This window comes from Chiloscyllium plagiosum, unplaced genomic scaffold (assembly GCF_037043375.1).
Source record: "Chiloscyllium plagiosum isolate Xiang-an unplaced genomic scaffold, Cpla_swu_hap1 HiC_scaffold_29, whole genome shotgun sequence".
In the NCBI taxonomy this organism is placed as follows: Eukaryota; Metazoa; Chordata; class Chondrichthyes; order Orectolobiformes; family Hemiscylliidae; genus Chiloscyllium; species Chiloscyllium plagiosum.
Window position 1 is genome coordinate 3,698,461 of NW_028270167.1, and position 16,447 is coordinate 3,714,907.

At 42.2% G+C, this 16,447-nt stretch overlaps 1 protein-coding gene across 5 annotated transcripts in view; it reads right to left on the bottom strand.

Moving 5' to 3' along the window:
• nectin1b (nectin cell adhesion molecule 1b) overlaps window positions 1–16,447 on the bottom strand; it is a 557,504-nt gene that overhangs the window by 326,734 nt on the left and 214,323 nt on the right. For 2 of the 5 annotated variants that reach the window (XM_087976312.1, XM_087976314.1), the window contains exon 6: window positions 623–7,628. The exons of the other annotated variants lie outside the window; for them this stretch is intronic. In XM_087976312.1, the coding sequence (XP_087832438.1) occupies window positions 7,111–7,628 (518 nt within the window). In that variant the 3' untranslated portion in view covers window positions 623–7,110. Of the gene's footprint in view, window positions 1–622; window positions 7,629–16,447 lie in introns of those variants that run through there. 5 annotated transcript variants of the gene reach the window in all.

Consider the following 16,447-nt stretch of genomic DNA (forward strand, 5'->3'; position numbering starts at 1 on the left):
CAAAATAGTGCCACAGACCATTTTCACAAAGGCCTCGGTTTAAGATCCATCCAACAGGTTGCGTATAAGAACTGGAGTAGGACACTCGGCCCCCACCGACTGTCTCACAGCTGATCTGTAGCCAAACTCCACAGACCTGCCTTTGATCCATATCCCTTATTAACTTTGCTTAACAGAAAATTCTCTCTCTCAGACTTAAAATTAACTACTGATCCAGCATCCAATGCCATTTGTGGAAAAAGTTTGAAATCTTCACTACCCTTTGTGTGTCAAAATGCTTCCTAACATTTCTGCTGAATGGTCTGGTCCTAATTTTTAGACTATGCCTGGTTTGAGAATATCCAACCACTAGAAGTACATTTTTTTTTAATCTTCCCTGACTTTTCCTGTTAATATCTCGAAGGCTGACAATGCAGCATTCCCTCAGAATCGCACTGGGAGTGCCAGCCTGGATTGACAGTTCAGGCATTGGTGAAAAGGGGAGGTTGAAAGGGAAAAAAAAACCAAAATCCATATCCCCCGGTGAAGACAGACTCCTGAACTCAGTATTCTTTCTGACAAGAATCAGGAAAATTCACTAGATCAGAACCAACCGGAGAATAAAAACAGCAAACCAAGGAAATTTCCATTTGAAATTTTATTTAAAAAAAAAGAAGTTTCCCTCCCCCAAATAAGATTTGGAACATTTCACACACTTGGGCACATAACAGAGCAGGCAGGATCCACAACCAAACCACCTTCAACCAGAGAATCCATATCAAGAGAAACAACGAGAAAGGAAGCAGCCCAATAAAACAGATTGCATCTGCAACATCGTACAAAACATTACACAGTACACTTTACAAAATGGTTTTATTTGCACAATAGTTAACAAGATTCAATGAACACAGTATATCCCAACGCAGCACCAAACTGGGGAGCTTTAAATGAAAGCGTGACCATCTTGTAGCTCAGAACAGCCACACATGGCTAATTTACCTCTCGACCCTGAATTAATGGAAGAAGAAATGTCATGATTGGGCACAATGGCAGAGAACAACTAGCTATTTATCCCAGCTCTGCATTGAGCGGGCAGAAGAACATAGCACTATGGTTAGACCAAGTACAAGCAGGAGTGGGATACTGATGGCTTGCTTTGTTGTGTGTTCGGATTGCCAGCTGTCAATACATGTCGCTGGACGTAAATGGACAATAAAAGCAAATAACAGTACCTTGGCCACAGTGAGAGAGAGAGAGAGAGAGAGACAGAGAAAGAGAAAGTGAGAGAAAGAGAGAAAGCAAGAGAGAGAGAGAGAGAGACAGAGAGAGCGAAAGAGAGAAAGAGAGAAGAGAGAGATATGCAAGTGAAGTATCTCTAAGGACATGCAGACTCAGTGTGGGAGAAAGTCATGTCATCGCTTTCTCTCCAAATATTACTGCATCACTGGAGTAAAGTGCATGTCACACTTCATTGCAGGACTTTTAAAAAGGGACCCAAGGGGCAACTTTTTCACGCAGAGGGTGGTACGTGTATGGAATGGGCTGCCAGAGGAAGTGGTGGAGGCTGGTACAATTACAACATTTAAAAGGGATTTGGATGGGTATATGAATAGGAAGGGTTTGGAGGGATATGGACCATTAGCTGGGAAATGGGACTGGATTAATTTAGGCTATCTGGTCAGCATGAAGGAGTTGGACCAAAGAGTCTGCCTCTGTGCCTTACATCTCTATGACTCTGTCATACCGCATGACTGATACTTTTGTACAATTTGTTCACAGGATGTGGGCTAGGCCTGCATTTACAACCCATCCCTAATTGCCCAGTTAAGAGTCAACCCCATTGCTGTTGGTCTGGAGTCACATGTAAGCCAGATCACATAAGGGATGGCAGATTTCCTTCCCGAACAGACATTAGTGAATGCTGGAGCTCAGTTCACCATTGGATATTGCTGGAGTTGTAAATACATCTTGAAATTCTCAAATGAATGAACTGATTACCTTGCAATGGTTTGTTATTACACCAAAACCTATAAAAAGGACTTCATTTTTTGATCAGCTTTGTGTGTTCATGGAATGATAAATATTGAACACTTCAAATATACCAGTACTATTTTGAATTGACAATATTCTGGGATTTTACCCTTTGTCTCCTGATGCCCATGTCATGTATAAAGGTTCAAGACCCAAAATGTTTCTGGCCATTTGCATAGAACCTTGAAGCTCTAAGGATGGCAATGCTCTTTATCAGATGTGGTTATTGGAATTATTCTCTGATCACCGGGTAGTAGGTGATTTAAAAAGTGGTCTTGTTCATTTCAGTCTGAGCAACAACCAGCATCACTCACTCAAACAGATCCCTAAATTGTGACCATTTGTACAAAAGACACATTGCTGAACACACGACCCAATACTGACTAGGAAGAAAGCGCTTTGTGCAGAAACATTGCTTCTGGCTGCGATGGACTGGTTTTATGGGGTTGGGAGGGGGTGGTGGGCCCACACACACAAATGAGGGTGTGTGGGGGGACTAAATGAGCTGCAAGTGAAGTTTCCGGTGACAGGGGTGGGGTGGGGGGCTGGGCAATTTGTACTTGAAGTAAGTTTGCATGGCCCAAAGACTCATTCGTATAGAGATGTCTGAATTACATTATTCCTTAAACGTAACGTGAGCAGTATGTGAGAGATTCACGGAGTCTGGATCATATTTGCAGTTGGCTATGGTCTTGTTGAAGCAGCACTGGGTGTGTGGGGCGGAGAGAGTTGGTTTAGACGATTAAGGGGACCCTCATGACCAGCAAGGGTCAGTTAGGGAGATTGGGGTCAGGGTTGAAAGTGTCAGGATGAATTGCACCCATTGGAGGGGTGGAAGAGGAATCCATGGGAATAACAGAGGGTTCGATCGGAGGGGTGGAGAGTTTGTGTGTATAAGGTCCTGGTATGTTGGGCAGAGGTGGGACACAGAGAACACTATCAGAATACGAACATGAGAGGGCAGCAGCAGTATTGCCCACATGTGGGTCCATCTCAGGTGTCAGGTACAATTTTTCAGTTCTCCCCCATGAGAGTGAATTCAGACAATCTCCTTCACGGCACACAGAATGAGGGGGTGGGTGCAGTGTGCGGACAAGTTCAGACAAAACCCCCAGAATGGCAAACACAACACAGGGCTGGAAAATGAACGTTCAACACAGTGTGGACAGAAAGATCCATTGTTGTTTCTCCTGCACTGAGGAAGCATCCCTAATTTCCCCATTAACGTGTACCAACAGTGAGGGAGGTTAGTACACTGAGCTCACTGACTAAGCTATTGTCAGCAAATAATAATGCACATGCAAATGAAGTAAATCCAATGTAATGTGAAAGATTTACATGTGGAATTTAAATGTGCAAAACATCCGTTTCACCTCTGTACTCTCAATAGCTTTCATGTGAACAGCAATGGGGCTGGAAGGGAAGGCTTTGGCTGTGATGAATTGCCTCCCTCGCTTTCCAGGAGGCTCTTTAATACAAAAACAGAAATTGCTGGTGAAACTCAGCTGGACTGGCAGCATCTGTGGGGACAAACAGCGTTAGAATTTCAAGACCAGTGACTCTCCATTAGAACGGGCTCTTTTAGTGATAGCATTGTAACTGATCCCAATAAATAGATTCCCCAGCTGATAATCACCCATCTCCCCTCGCGCTTAGGTGGCATTTACAATCTTTATCATAGCCACATGGGAAAAGGCTAGAGAATGGAAATGGTGCCCACTGGGAACAGTGCATCACGAACAAAATTTCTCCCTCTCTCTTCTCATTAGAATGCTTTCAAGTGTTGATCGAGAACCAGTTAAACGCAAGTGTTGGAATGGTCAGTGAGCAGAGGTTTAACCGGGGAAGTTTCATCAACATGTGCTAAATATTAAAGCATAGTAACATTCAAATGGCACTGTAAAAACCAAGCTGTGAAGGGGGAACAATGATGCAACAAGGTACAAACAAAGATGTGCACCTATATTACACTCCATCAGATCAGCTCTCATTAGATAATAGGAAGATGGAGTTAATCTGACATATAACAAACTTGTGCAATATTTACAAAAGCCTTTTCAAAGTCAAATACTTCTGATATGGAACAGTGTACTCTGAAACAATCCGCCACCCATCGGCTCATGTACAAACAAGATAGAAATAACATTAATGTGCCACCTTGAATCGCAAGTTATCCCCATGATGAGCTCAGCAAAGCACGAGAATTCCAACGAGACTGCGATGGGATAACTCTCAGACCCCTGCAAAAATACTGAAAATAGCCTTGCTAGCATTTATTTGCAAGTACTGATAGGAATATGGAAGGCAATGATAAGGATAGCACAAGGTGCTTCCCTCTCCACGCCCAAAGCTGAGACACAACTGAGTCATTTGCTAAACCACTTCAGAGTCAACCAGACAGGTGTGGGAATGGCATCAGGTTGGGAAGGACAGTTAGTTCCCTTCCTTAAAAGGGAATGAATAAATGGGAATTTTATCTGAATTAAATGGATTATGGTCATTTACTAACCTCAGCTTTTCATCTGCATTAACAAAACCAAATTCAAATGATCAAACTGCTACACACAGATTGGTACACCATTCCCTGAAAGAATAGTCCTCTACACCATCATGTTTGAAGATAGCTTCATAGAATCATACAGTACAGAGGAGATCCTTTGGCCCATCAAGACTTGCTATCAAAAATACTATTACCACACTAGTCATATTTTCCCCACAGTAGGCCCATGGCTTTGAATGTTATGACTGTTCAAGTGCTCATTCACGTATTTTTTCAAGGTTATGAAACATCCTGCCTCCATTATCCCCCCCACCCCAGGCAGTGCATTTCAGATTCCCTCCACCCTCTAGGTGACAAAACGTTTCCTCAAATTCCCTCTAAGCCTCCTGCCTTTTACTTTAAAATATGCCCCTTTGTTGCTCACTTGCTGACAGTTCAGAATTACAAAATAGTTTGGATAAAGGGTGCACTCCTGAAGTGTCATACCTTATGTTTTGAAGGATAGTGACTGATGGGTTGTATATTTTGAGCTGTTTCCAAATGAGGATCCATAGCGGTATGGAGCAATCCCCTCTCCTCCTTGTCTCACAACTCAGCAGCTAATTGCAATAGTCTTTGCCTATGGATTCCTATGAACCTGATGGATGTCTCACCTCTCGGATTTACAAGACAAAATGTCCCTGATCGCAAGAAGCTCAAGGCTACATCTAAATCCATTGGTTGGAATGGTGGACAGTTTCGGCAAGCCAGAGGAATACAATGTTACCATTATTATTTATGGACAACACTTCTTCCACCCACTTTGTAGGCGTTTTTAGACAAAGGTAACTGTTGATGCATTTCACAAACAAAGAGAATGCTATGTTTGTTTGATAGCACATGCTGAACTGTGTCCCTGTTTGCTACTCTGCACAATGCCCATGTGTTTAATACTGTGGGAGGTGTGGTACTTACTCTGCAGACCTGCTGACCACATGAAGAACAGACTGCAATTCTTTACCAAATTTACAAAGGCGGCGAAAACTGGACCATTTTAAAATCAGTTGCTGGCAAATAGACCTGCTCAACAACCTAGAGTGCTGTAGGGTCCACATCTTGCAGTTCAAGGCACAGGTTTGTCACATTATCTCTTGCTTATCTGTAAATGGCCACTTCTTACTGCCCACTCAGGGAAACATCACCAGTTAAGCATTATGAATGGAACAGAATGCCGACTTAACAATAAATTACTGGTAAGGCTTTGAGAAAATGGACATATATTTAAGTCCAGTTTGAGAGATTTCCACTTTTGAAGAATCAGTGACTGACCCAAACATTAAACACATCTCTCTTTTTTCCTCACAGAAACTATCTGACCTGCTGAGCCTTTTGAATATTTTATCGCAGATATCCAGCATCCACAGAAAATTGCTCTTGTCCACTCAATTAATGATTGTTCATTAACAATTACTCCACAGGGTCATGCAGGCTTGGTGATCACACCCATCAAATTTGGTCTCTGATGCATGGCTTCATTTTATCAAATCATTGTAGAAATGGACCTGGGTAACTACATTTGGACGAGGCAACACTATAGCTCTAACGTGATGTTATAAGCCCGAAAAATACATTATACTACATGACTGACTGCAGGCAAGATGCAGTACATTGAACATTTCGTTAAAGAGAATTCTGAAGCATGCACAGACAAGAATCAACAAGTGAGCCCAACATTTTTAAACATTGTAGAGACTTGTTAGAAATTTGTGTAGGGAAGGGTTTACACATCTTGGCAGCGCCACACTTCACATTGCCTGGAGAAATGGACATTCACATGCAGGAATGTTTTAAGCTGCAACCAGGACATCATTCAAGAGGGGGGGAAATGTTCTCTTTATGCCAGGCAAATTAATTTTACCTAGAAGCTAAAAAAAATTGACAGCAAAGTTTTGATCCAAATGGTACCAAGGCATTTAAGGTACCCAAAGGGATCTTCTGTGGCTTTAGTGTTATGTGCAGTTTAAAAAAACAATAGTTGGTATTTACAGATATTGATATCATCTAGTGGAAAATCCAGCTATAAATCCATTATCAGCTGCAGCATTTAGTGAGTGTTTGTAAAAACTCCAATTAAATGGAATATTAACAGTTGCTATCACATGTCATCACTAGTTGGTAACCAAACAAATTAACCACTCACCAGCAAAGGCCAGTAAGTTATTAGCCACATCCATCCAGTCCTAGTGAATGGTTATAAATTAATGAGAAGTTAATAAGAAGTTATGGTCATGCAGCCACAGAAGTGCTGACAGCCTAATTAAGTTCCAGTGTTTAGCACAAGTTACCTGACGTCTGTGTAGCATATCAAAGAGACATCAGTTTTTACAGAAGTCCAACTGATATAAGTGAGGATTACCCCGAATTAGTGCTATATAGACTAGTGTTCCCTTTCATTTTGAAACACTATCTGAGAACATTATTTATATTTTTTTGAATGAAATGTAAAAAATAAATCACAATGTAATCATTAAGACTTTAGCTGATGCAGAGTTTTACAGTGGAGCCAGGTGTACAGGAGGCAGGACACGCAGACATTGTCCTGCACCATGAGGGGTCTGGCACTACACATACCACTCTTTCTTTGAAATGATGGAGCCATCATTCTGCGATACCATGTCTTCCGTCAAATCCTGCGGATATTGGAAGCTCAGAGTCTGCTCGTCAAAGTCCTCCTGTGTGTCGCTCTCGTCGACGGTGAAGTAAGGACGCTTGGAGTCTGTGTCAAAGTCTACACCATCGCGGGAAACTTTCCTCTCATTCTCATAACTCACATTCATGGAAGATGGCTTTTTATCCTCATCGGACTCCTCCTGATAAGAGATGTGCTCTGGAGCTGGGGGCATGATGCCAGCTTTGCTGTATCCATTCCCAAACACGTGTTTCTTTGTGTTGTAGTCACCCTTGAAGGTTTGTTGCCTCTTCCGAAGGACGACGAAGATTATGACACCGATAACCAAGACGAGAATCAGACCTCCCACAACTGCTCCAATCACCAAGGTCTTCCTGCTGCTTCCACTGCTGTCCAGACTCTCTCTCACACTTGGACTGCTTGTGCTGGATGGTAGGATTTGAGGGGATTCTGGGTAGGAAAAGACAGATGGAAGGGACAGTGTCAGTCCCGTGATTTGTAAGATGCAGTGACGAGGGGAAAGGGGAAGGGGAGACAGAGGGAAGGGAGAAAGATGGCTGAAATTAACAGTCTACATCTAAGCTGCTCTCTCAACATCATGACATTTACAAAGAGCATAGTTACGCTGCTGCCTTCGAGAACACACTTCCCACCCCCCGAGACAACCTGTGCTTATTGTCAAACAAAGGCAAAATAATGCAGATGCTGGAAATTTGAAACAGACACAGTAAGTGGTAGAAACGCTCAGAAAATCAGGCAGAACCTGTAAAGAAAGCGCTATTCTGCTGAAGTCCCTACAATCCAAAATATCAAGTATTTCTCTCTTCACAGATGTTGCCTGACCTGCTGAGCATTTCCAGCATTTTCTACTTAACTCTCCTCTGTTTTATTTGTGTTGTTTTCATATTAATAAACTCAATGTCATGAGTTTCTTAAATCAAACATGTGCGTCTCTTGTACAATAAAGTCCTTGTACTCAGTATAATCTTTGTATCTTGTTCACTCTCAGTCCAGACTCTGCACCTTATGCAGTCACAGAAACAGCTGCTCAAAAGAATCACCCCAGTTGTAACCAGCCTCTTGCACACGGTTACAAGTGTACTTCCAGCTGGGCAGGGGTATGCATGAGCTAAATCAGTGGGATCTCCTGCAGCATGATCACAACTGGTCATATTCATTAAAATCCACACACCTGCACATGCATTTACTAAAATATATGATTACTGGTTAACTTTTAAATATTTGCCACTGATTGTAATGTGGTACCTTAGTCTTGAATGCCTAAACTTGTATATAATCCATACAGTGCAGAAGAAGCCCATTGAGTCTGCACTGACCCCCCCGAAGGGCATCCCATCCTCTAACTCTGTATTTCCCATGGCTGACCCACCTAGCCTGCTGGACATTATAGGCAATTTAGCACGGCCAATTCACCTAACCTGCATACCTCTGAAATATGGGAGGAATCTAGAGCACCCAGAGGAAACCCACTGAGCCACGGTGCTGCCTGGTAAGGGCAAGTCTTTGCTCCAATCACACCTCTTCTCTGCTACCCAAACTACCCCAAGTATCGCTCAGCGGTTTTATTTTGTCTTGGGATGGCATTGACTGGCTATTGCTTATCCCCAATTGCCCTTGAACCAAGTGGCCATTTCAGAGGCCAGCTAAGAGTCAACTACATTGCTGTGGGTCTGCAGTCACATACAGGCCATACCAGACAGGGATGGCAGATTTCCTTCTCTAATGGACTTTAATGAACATTTGACAATTGATAATGGTTATATGGTCACCATTAGATTAGCTTTTTAATGCAGTTTTCTTTTATATTTTACAGTGAAGTTTCCTGTCTACCATGCTGGGATTTGAACCCATAACCACAGCTTGGGGGGGCCTGGATTACTAATCCAGTAACATTACCACTGTGCTACAGTCTCCCCCAGTTATATCATTTACTGTAAATTTAATCATTAAATAGTTACATAAAAAGATGCAAAGCACCACTTTAAAAGGAAGAAGGAACAACAGTACGCACGCTGGCCGAATGATCCATATCATTAACACACTCCACATCGCTCACTCTCCAGATCGTCGTACACACACACACACACACACACACACACACACACACACACACACACACACACACACACACGGAACCAACTCTACTGGAAAAGAAGATACAAGACAGAATACAAAGCAATTATCATGTTTTAACAACAGCAAAGGAATTATAAAGTTAAAACTGGGTTATAAAAGGATCATTGTTTGACGGTGAGGTTTAGAATGAATCTGGCGTAGCCATGCGTTTCCTCTTCGTATTTGCTTCAATAATAATTCTATGACTACTCTTCCTAATAGATGAGCAACATCTTCGATTGCAAACTCTACACTAAATCTAAGGGACTGTAAACCAAAAATGATGGAACTTTTAATGCTTTGTTCAAGGTGACAGGTAATAATTTCACTTCCCTTTAGTCATATCTATACAGTGAGCAGTTGTGATCTCAGACGTACTGCCAGAAAAGGATGACAAAAACTAGCTTTTAAAAAGGGAATCGGATAATCACTTTAAGTGGAAAAAAACCCACATATTCCCAGGACCTGTGGTGTGGTGTGGAATTAATTAGATAGCTCTTTCAAAAAGCCAGCATGTGTGCTGATGAGCTGAATGGCCACCAGAGAGCTGTATCATTCTTACATCAGAGTTCCCTATAAGTAATGTAATAAATCTCTGATATCGCTGAGCATTCTGTAATCACATTTATGTAGGATACTGAAATATACCAATACATTTCAACACAGTGTGAAATACTGAATCAAAACTCTTGCAACCTCAGATACAAGATTGCTCTGCATACTACCTAGTTCCTACTCTTGGGAAGCCTGTTTTGAACAACACTAAACCATCTCTTGAGGCTGTAACGGGATGTTAATTTTTTTAATATGCATTCAAGGGATGGGTGCATCACTGGCTGGGATGGCAATGTCCAATCCCTAGCTGTCCTTGCAGAAGATGGAATTGAGTAGTTAACCATTTCGAAGTCAACCACGGGGTCTGGAGTTACGTGTAGCTAAGACCAGGTAAGGGCAGCAGTTATCCTCCGAGGGACACTGGAGAACCAAATGAGTTTCTGAGGAACACTCATTCAACCTGAAACATTAACTCTGATTTCTCATCACAGGTGCTGCCAGACCCATTGAGCTTTTCCAGCAATTTCTGTTTTTGTTTCTTATGGCTTTTATTTTATATATCATTTCGTTTTACCAACAGTGGTAACATTTTCACTTAGCATCTTTTATTTCTCTAATCAACCTGCTTTGAGATGCTCTGACACACCTCTGGAGCAAGTGGGATTTGAACCCCTGGCTCAGAGGTAAGGACATTATCATCCTCAGCAACAACCTTCTCAGATAAAGTTTTTAATGATAATCGATCATGGTTTCACAGCTTTGATCAGACCTTTAATTCTAGATGCTGTTACGAAGATAGCACCTGCTGTGTTTGCCTCAAGTACTGAGTCACCCCTGACTGCTGTCAGCCCAAGTGCATTTTAAACACAGGTGGATGGTCCAGATTGCTGTTCCCATCCACTGCTGCAATGTGGATTTAGGATGAGCTGGAATCCCTCTGATTAAATACCAAAAACTGGGGGTTCACATGTGGAGTATGGACTAGGTACAAAGAGATAAACCCATGGAGGATCCTCCCAGCCAGAGTCAGCACCTTTGAGATTAGGTGCTGATGGGAAGTGTGGACGAAGTGGGAAACCTTCTGATGAATGGATGCATCATTGTATATTAAGCGTCTGATGGTGCCCGATGCTGCTTATACAACGACATAATCATCAGGGACTACTAAATAAAAAGAACTGTGGATGCTGGAAATCAAACAACAACAGAAATTGCTGGAAAAAGCTCAGCAGGTCTGGCAGCATCTGTGGAGAGAAACAGTTCTGAGGGAGGATCACTGGACCCGAAACGTAACTCTGCTTTCTCTCCACAGATGCTGCCAGACATGCTGAGCTTTTTCCAGCTATTTCTGTTGATGTCGTTGTTAATCACTGGGGACTGTTGTTTCTGCTGCTGGCCATAGGAGGGAGAATTTCCTGTAACTTTCAGCCTGTGATTTATATTCTTCCAATAAATATTAATTAAATTACTTTTAACCATTGAAAATAATGAGAAGATCACACAGACAGATGACAAAGATGCCACTGTTTGTAAATTAATCCCAGACAATAATTTGTGGATTAACTGGGAGCTGGTTCTAATGCCCAACAACCAGATGGAGACATTCCCTGGAATAAAACCAGAAAGTGCTGGGAATACTCAGTGGTCTGGAAGTGAGAAGAAACAGCAAACATTTTGAACAGCTTCATTTTGAGTCAAAAGTGACATTTTGACTCCAAATGTTAACTCTCTCTCTTTCTCTCTCTCTCCACAGATCCTGCCAGACTTACTGAGTCTTTCCAGCAATTTATAATTTTATTTCAAGTTTCCAGCATCAGCAGTATGTTGTTTCTACTTGACATTTCCTTGGCTGTTACTGATCCTGTTACACAGACAGCATTAACACTAAATTAGAGATCAGGACCTCATTCTCTACAACTTGATGTGACTTGGCCTAAAGCTTTTTAACTGTAACTGCTGATGAAAAAAATATTCTACTCCAAAACTAAATGAAGGATGAGATTCAGATAAGAGCTCAATATAGGAAATGGAACAAAGTTCTTAGAAGTAGGAAGCTGAATTTACCAACTATTTTCTCTCCATTTGAGTTAGACACCTTTTGAGAACAATTGCTCAAACCAATATAAACAAGATATAAACCTCCCATCTACAGGATCCATCTACCAGGCCCACTGTCAAGGAAAGGCCACCAGCATTCTCCAAGATCCATCCCATCCTGGCAATGCTTTTCCACAACCTCTACCATCTGGGAGAAGGTGCAGAAGCCTGAACACATGCACCAGCCAGTTTCACAACAGTTTCTACCCTGCTGTTGTTAGGATACTGAATGGACTCACAAACTCTTAACATTCACCTGTACCTGTGTTTTAGTTTTTGCCGCTGTTTACCTATTATTTACTATCTATGCTACTTAACTCTGATCTGCCTGTATTGCTCACAAGACAAAGCTTCTCACTATGCCTCGGTACACGTGACAATAAATTCAATTCAAATCAAGATGCCTTGTAACTTATTTTATATAAACATCCACTCGAAACAGAGATAGCTGCATTACACTATTTTATGGCAATGAAGTGGTTTCACATGGTGGTAGTTACAATAGTCCTACCTTTGGGCTCGGAAAATGACAGCATCCCGTAACCTAGTGCAGAGTTTATCTTTGACTGTCTGTTTCCATGTTCAGGGGGTTTGATGCAAGTCGAACAGGTTAATGCTTTATAATGAGACACTGTGATTTATCTTTACTTTTGAGAGGAACTGAGAGTGAGAAAAATGAGAATTCCCGACTGGATGTGTGGGCATGTGGGGGTGCGTGCATCTGCATGCGTTTGTGTCTGTGTATGTGTGAGTGCATGAGACAGCAAGTGAGCCAGACAGACAATATCCTTGTCAATATAGAGCCTGCTGATATTTAGTAGGTGGACGCACAGCTTCATAATGGAGGCAGGCAGAAGCTCATGGGTGTGGGGCTGGGATGGGAGGAATAAAAGGAAAGTAATTGGAGCAGAAAGCTAATTGAATTTTCTGCAAAATAGGAGCTGGCCTCCCCACAGATAACAACTACTGCAGAAACAAAGAAACTGAACTGAAACCAGGGGACCCCCACCAGTAATCTCCACAACTGTCCTGATTACTATCGTGTTATTAACTTCAGGCTGTACTAAGGACATAATTATTAAAGCATGGCACAATGCCTACTTATAGTCAACAACTTGCTTGGACCTGAAACTGTGACCATCAGAAAAATACATTCCTGTGCAGCAGGTGACTCAGTGTCAGATGTATCACCTGCAGCACTTGCTGAAGCCAACACAGTTCTGGGACTTTGCAGAGAGAGGTGAAACACACAAAATAATTCCAGACTCTTTGAAGTGGTGCAATCGCTATACGGGCTGCAATTGTCTCTGCAACTATAAAAACAAATGAGATTTCAACAATCCTTTTCTATTGGAACCCCAGGCCAGCGGAAGGTGCCTGCCCTAGTGCTGACTGGCCAGGCTATTCAGGTTAATGGCAATCTGGTACAGTCTATGATGAACATGATTCATTAGGCAAAATCTCAGCTGTCATCCACTAGATGCTGTTTGTGGAATACAGGAACTCCCTCAGGAGGGTAAAGCAAAGGATTTTCCTGCTGAATGATAGTCTTTATCATATGTCCAGGCCCAACAAGCACAGCTAAGATCACTGTGGAACAGGCTTACAAGGTGAAATAGCAGTGCAGACTGCAAGGTGCCCCGTGGCAATTTCTAATAAAGTGAAGACCTCTCTCATGGGGTAACCCTACCCTGGCCCTAATAATTGCTGATTGGAAGGCAACAGTTAACTCCTGGGGCGGCAGTCATATTCTTACAGACTTCCTCTAGGCAAACACATGCAGTCCGCTAAGTGAAAGGGAAAAGCACAATTGATTTCTGCAATAACGCCTTCTCCTGCATGTTTTCTGCTTTTACAAGCACAGATTTCTTTTGTTTTCTGATTCTATGCCTTTCTTCAGAATATTTACAACTCTGCTTCACTCTGTGTCACTACATCTTCTTGCTCCTTACATCTTGTCATCCTTTTCCTCACAGTCAGCCTCTCTGTAATGTTGATGAGGTGCTACAGGAGCCTCCAGCACAGAATTTCATGAGATGGTTTCTCTGATGTTGGGTGCGGTGAAATGGCTCTCTCTGCACTCAGTCTAAACCCATGCAATAGCTGCAATGTACAGTCAGGGTCTTTCAGCACCACGACCTGCTTTAGACACTTAACAGGTACGTTAGAATTTAACCCACATCACCTGTCTGACAGTCACAGAGATGTACAGCATGGAAACAGACCCTTCCATCCAACTCATCCATGTCGCCCCAATATCCTAAATAAATCTAGTCCCATTTGCCAGCATTTGCCCCATATCCCTCGAAACCCTTCCTATTCATATACCCATCCAGATGCCTTTTCAATGTTGTAATTGTACCAGCCTCCACCACTTCCTCTGGCAGCTCATTCCACACACGCATCACCCTCTGCATGAAAACGTTTTTCCCTTAGATCCCCTTTAAATCGTTCCCCTCTCACCTTAAACCTAGGCCCCTCTAACTTTGGACTCCCCAGCCCTAGGGAAAAGACTTTGCCTATTTACTCTATCCATGCCCCTCATGATTTTATAAACCTTTAATACATCACCCCTCAACTTCTGATGCTCTAGGGAAAACAGGCCTAGCCTAGTCAACCTCTCCCTACAGCTCAAATCCTCCAACCCTGGCAACATCTTTTCTGAAAAAGCGCAGCAGGTCAGGCAGCATCCAGGGAACAGGAGAATCGACGTTTCGGGCATAATCTTCTGAAGAAGGGCTTATGCCCGAAACGTCGATTCTCCTGTTCCCTGGATGCTGCCTGACCTGCTGCGCTTTTCCAGCAACACATTTCCAGCTCTGATCTCCAGCATCTGCAGACCTCACTTTTTCCTCAACATCTTTTCTGAACCCTTTCAAGTTTGACATCTTTCTTACAGCAGGGAGACCAGAACTGAACACAATATTGGGAAGAAGGCTGCTGTAATTTCAATCTCAACCTCGATATATTCCAGAGAAGGAAAACGAGTGCGTACGCTACATCATTCATCTGGCTTCAAACAACCAAATCTGTGAGAGGGATCAGTGTGTGCACCGCACATCGCTTCAAAGCCTTGCCAGTTTCCATTATAATTCACAAATAAAGAAATAAGGAAAGGAATTCCTAATAAGTTTAGTATAAGTCACTGAATCCACAATCTTTGTATTGTATGCTGTGCTTTGGATAAACACATCTTCTGAAAGCATGACCAAGGCTAACAGTCAGTACTGACTTCATCAGCACCTTGATTGCGTCTAACTAAAGAATAATGGAGACCTGACTGGCCTAAGTGAAGTGAGGGATTTTCTTTTCAACTCTGTAATCAGAGTTTGAAACTTGCTCAGAGGTGCATTTTAAGGAGGGTGTATGGCTGGAATTTGGTCAATGTTAAGTTGATGGGATGAAGGTCAGAGAAGACCAACATTTACAGAATCACGGACAGGTTCCGGCACAGGAAGAAGTCATTCGGCCCTCATGTCCATGCCAACCATTTGCTAGTGAGTCTAGCCCCAAGCCACAGCCATTTCCCTGCACCCCAGCAAATTCCTCTCTCTTCAGGCTATTATCCAATTTGCTTTTGAAAGCCTCAATAGAGTCTACCACAAACACATTCTAGGGCAATCCTAAACTCACTGCATAAATACTTCTCCTTGTGTTGCGACTGATTCTTTCATCAATCATTAAATTAGCAATATCTCGCTCTGGATCCTTCCCTCAATAGGAACAGTTCTATGTGGTTTGTCAGACCCTTCATCCACCCTCTTCTGAACTTTGCCTTCTTGTCCCTGTTTCTTCAGTCTATCAGTGTAACTGAAGTTTATCATCCCTGCAAACATCCCTGTAAATTTCTTTCTGAACCCTCTCCAGTGCCTTTACATCTTCCATAACATGCAGTGCCCAGAGTTTAGACACATTACTCCAGTTAAAGGCTGTTAAATGCCAGTAAAGTACCCAGTCACTGACAAATGGTTACAAACTGGAAAGTAAAGACCACAATGGAACAGTGGAAATATGCTCTTGAGGATGGAGTAGAAATATATTAATGGAAATTGGAGAAAAGGGTCAAATCCTCATTACAATCGGTGTAAATAAAAGTGTATTAATCATTGTGTACTTAAAACTCTCAATAAAATTAATGACCGAACACTTGGTACATTAGACAGTAATAGAACTATTATAATTTAGCTAAGTGCTTAGTGTTAAATGCTGCATGTTAAGCCTAATTATGAATTTCAATACATTTGAGAGTGCTCTGTAACTTACACTGTTAGAACTCCGTTATTGAAATGAAACAGGAAGGGAGCACAAGAAACAGCAGAAAACCATTCTTTCCAACAAACCTGCTCTGTCATTCACTGGATTTCCTCCCTCAATATCACTTCCTTGCCTGAATCTTATCTCCCTTGATTCTCCTAATATCCAAACTCAAAACATAATGACTAAATACCCACAACCTTCTGGGGTAGGGAACTTCAAAGATT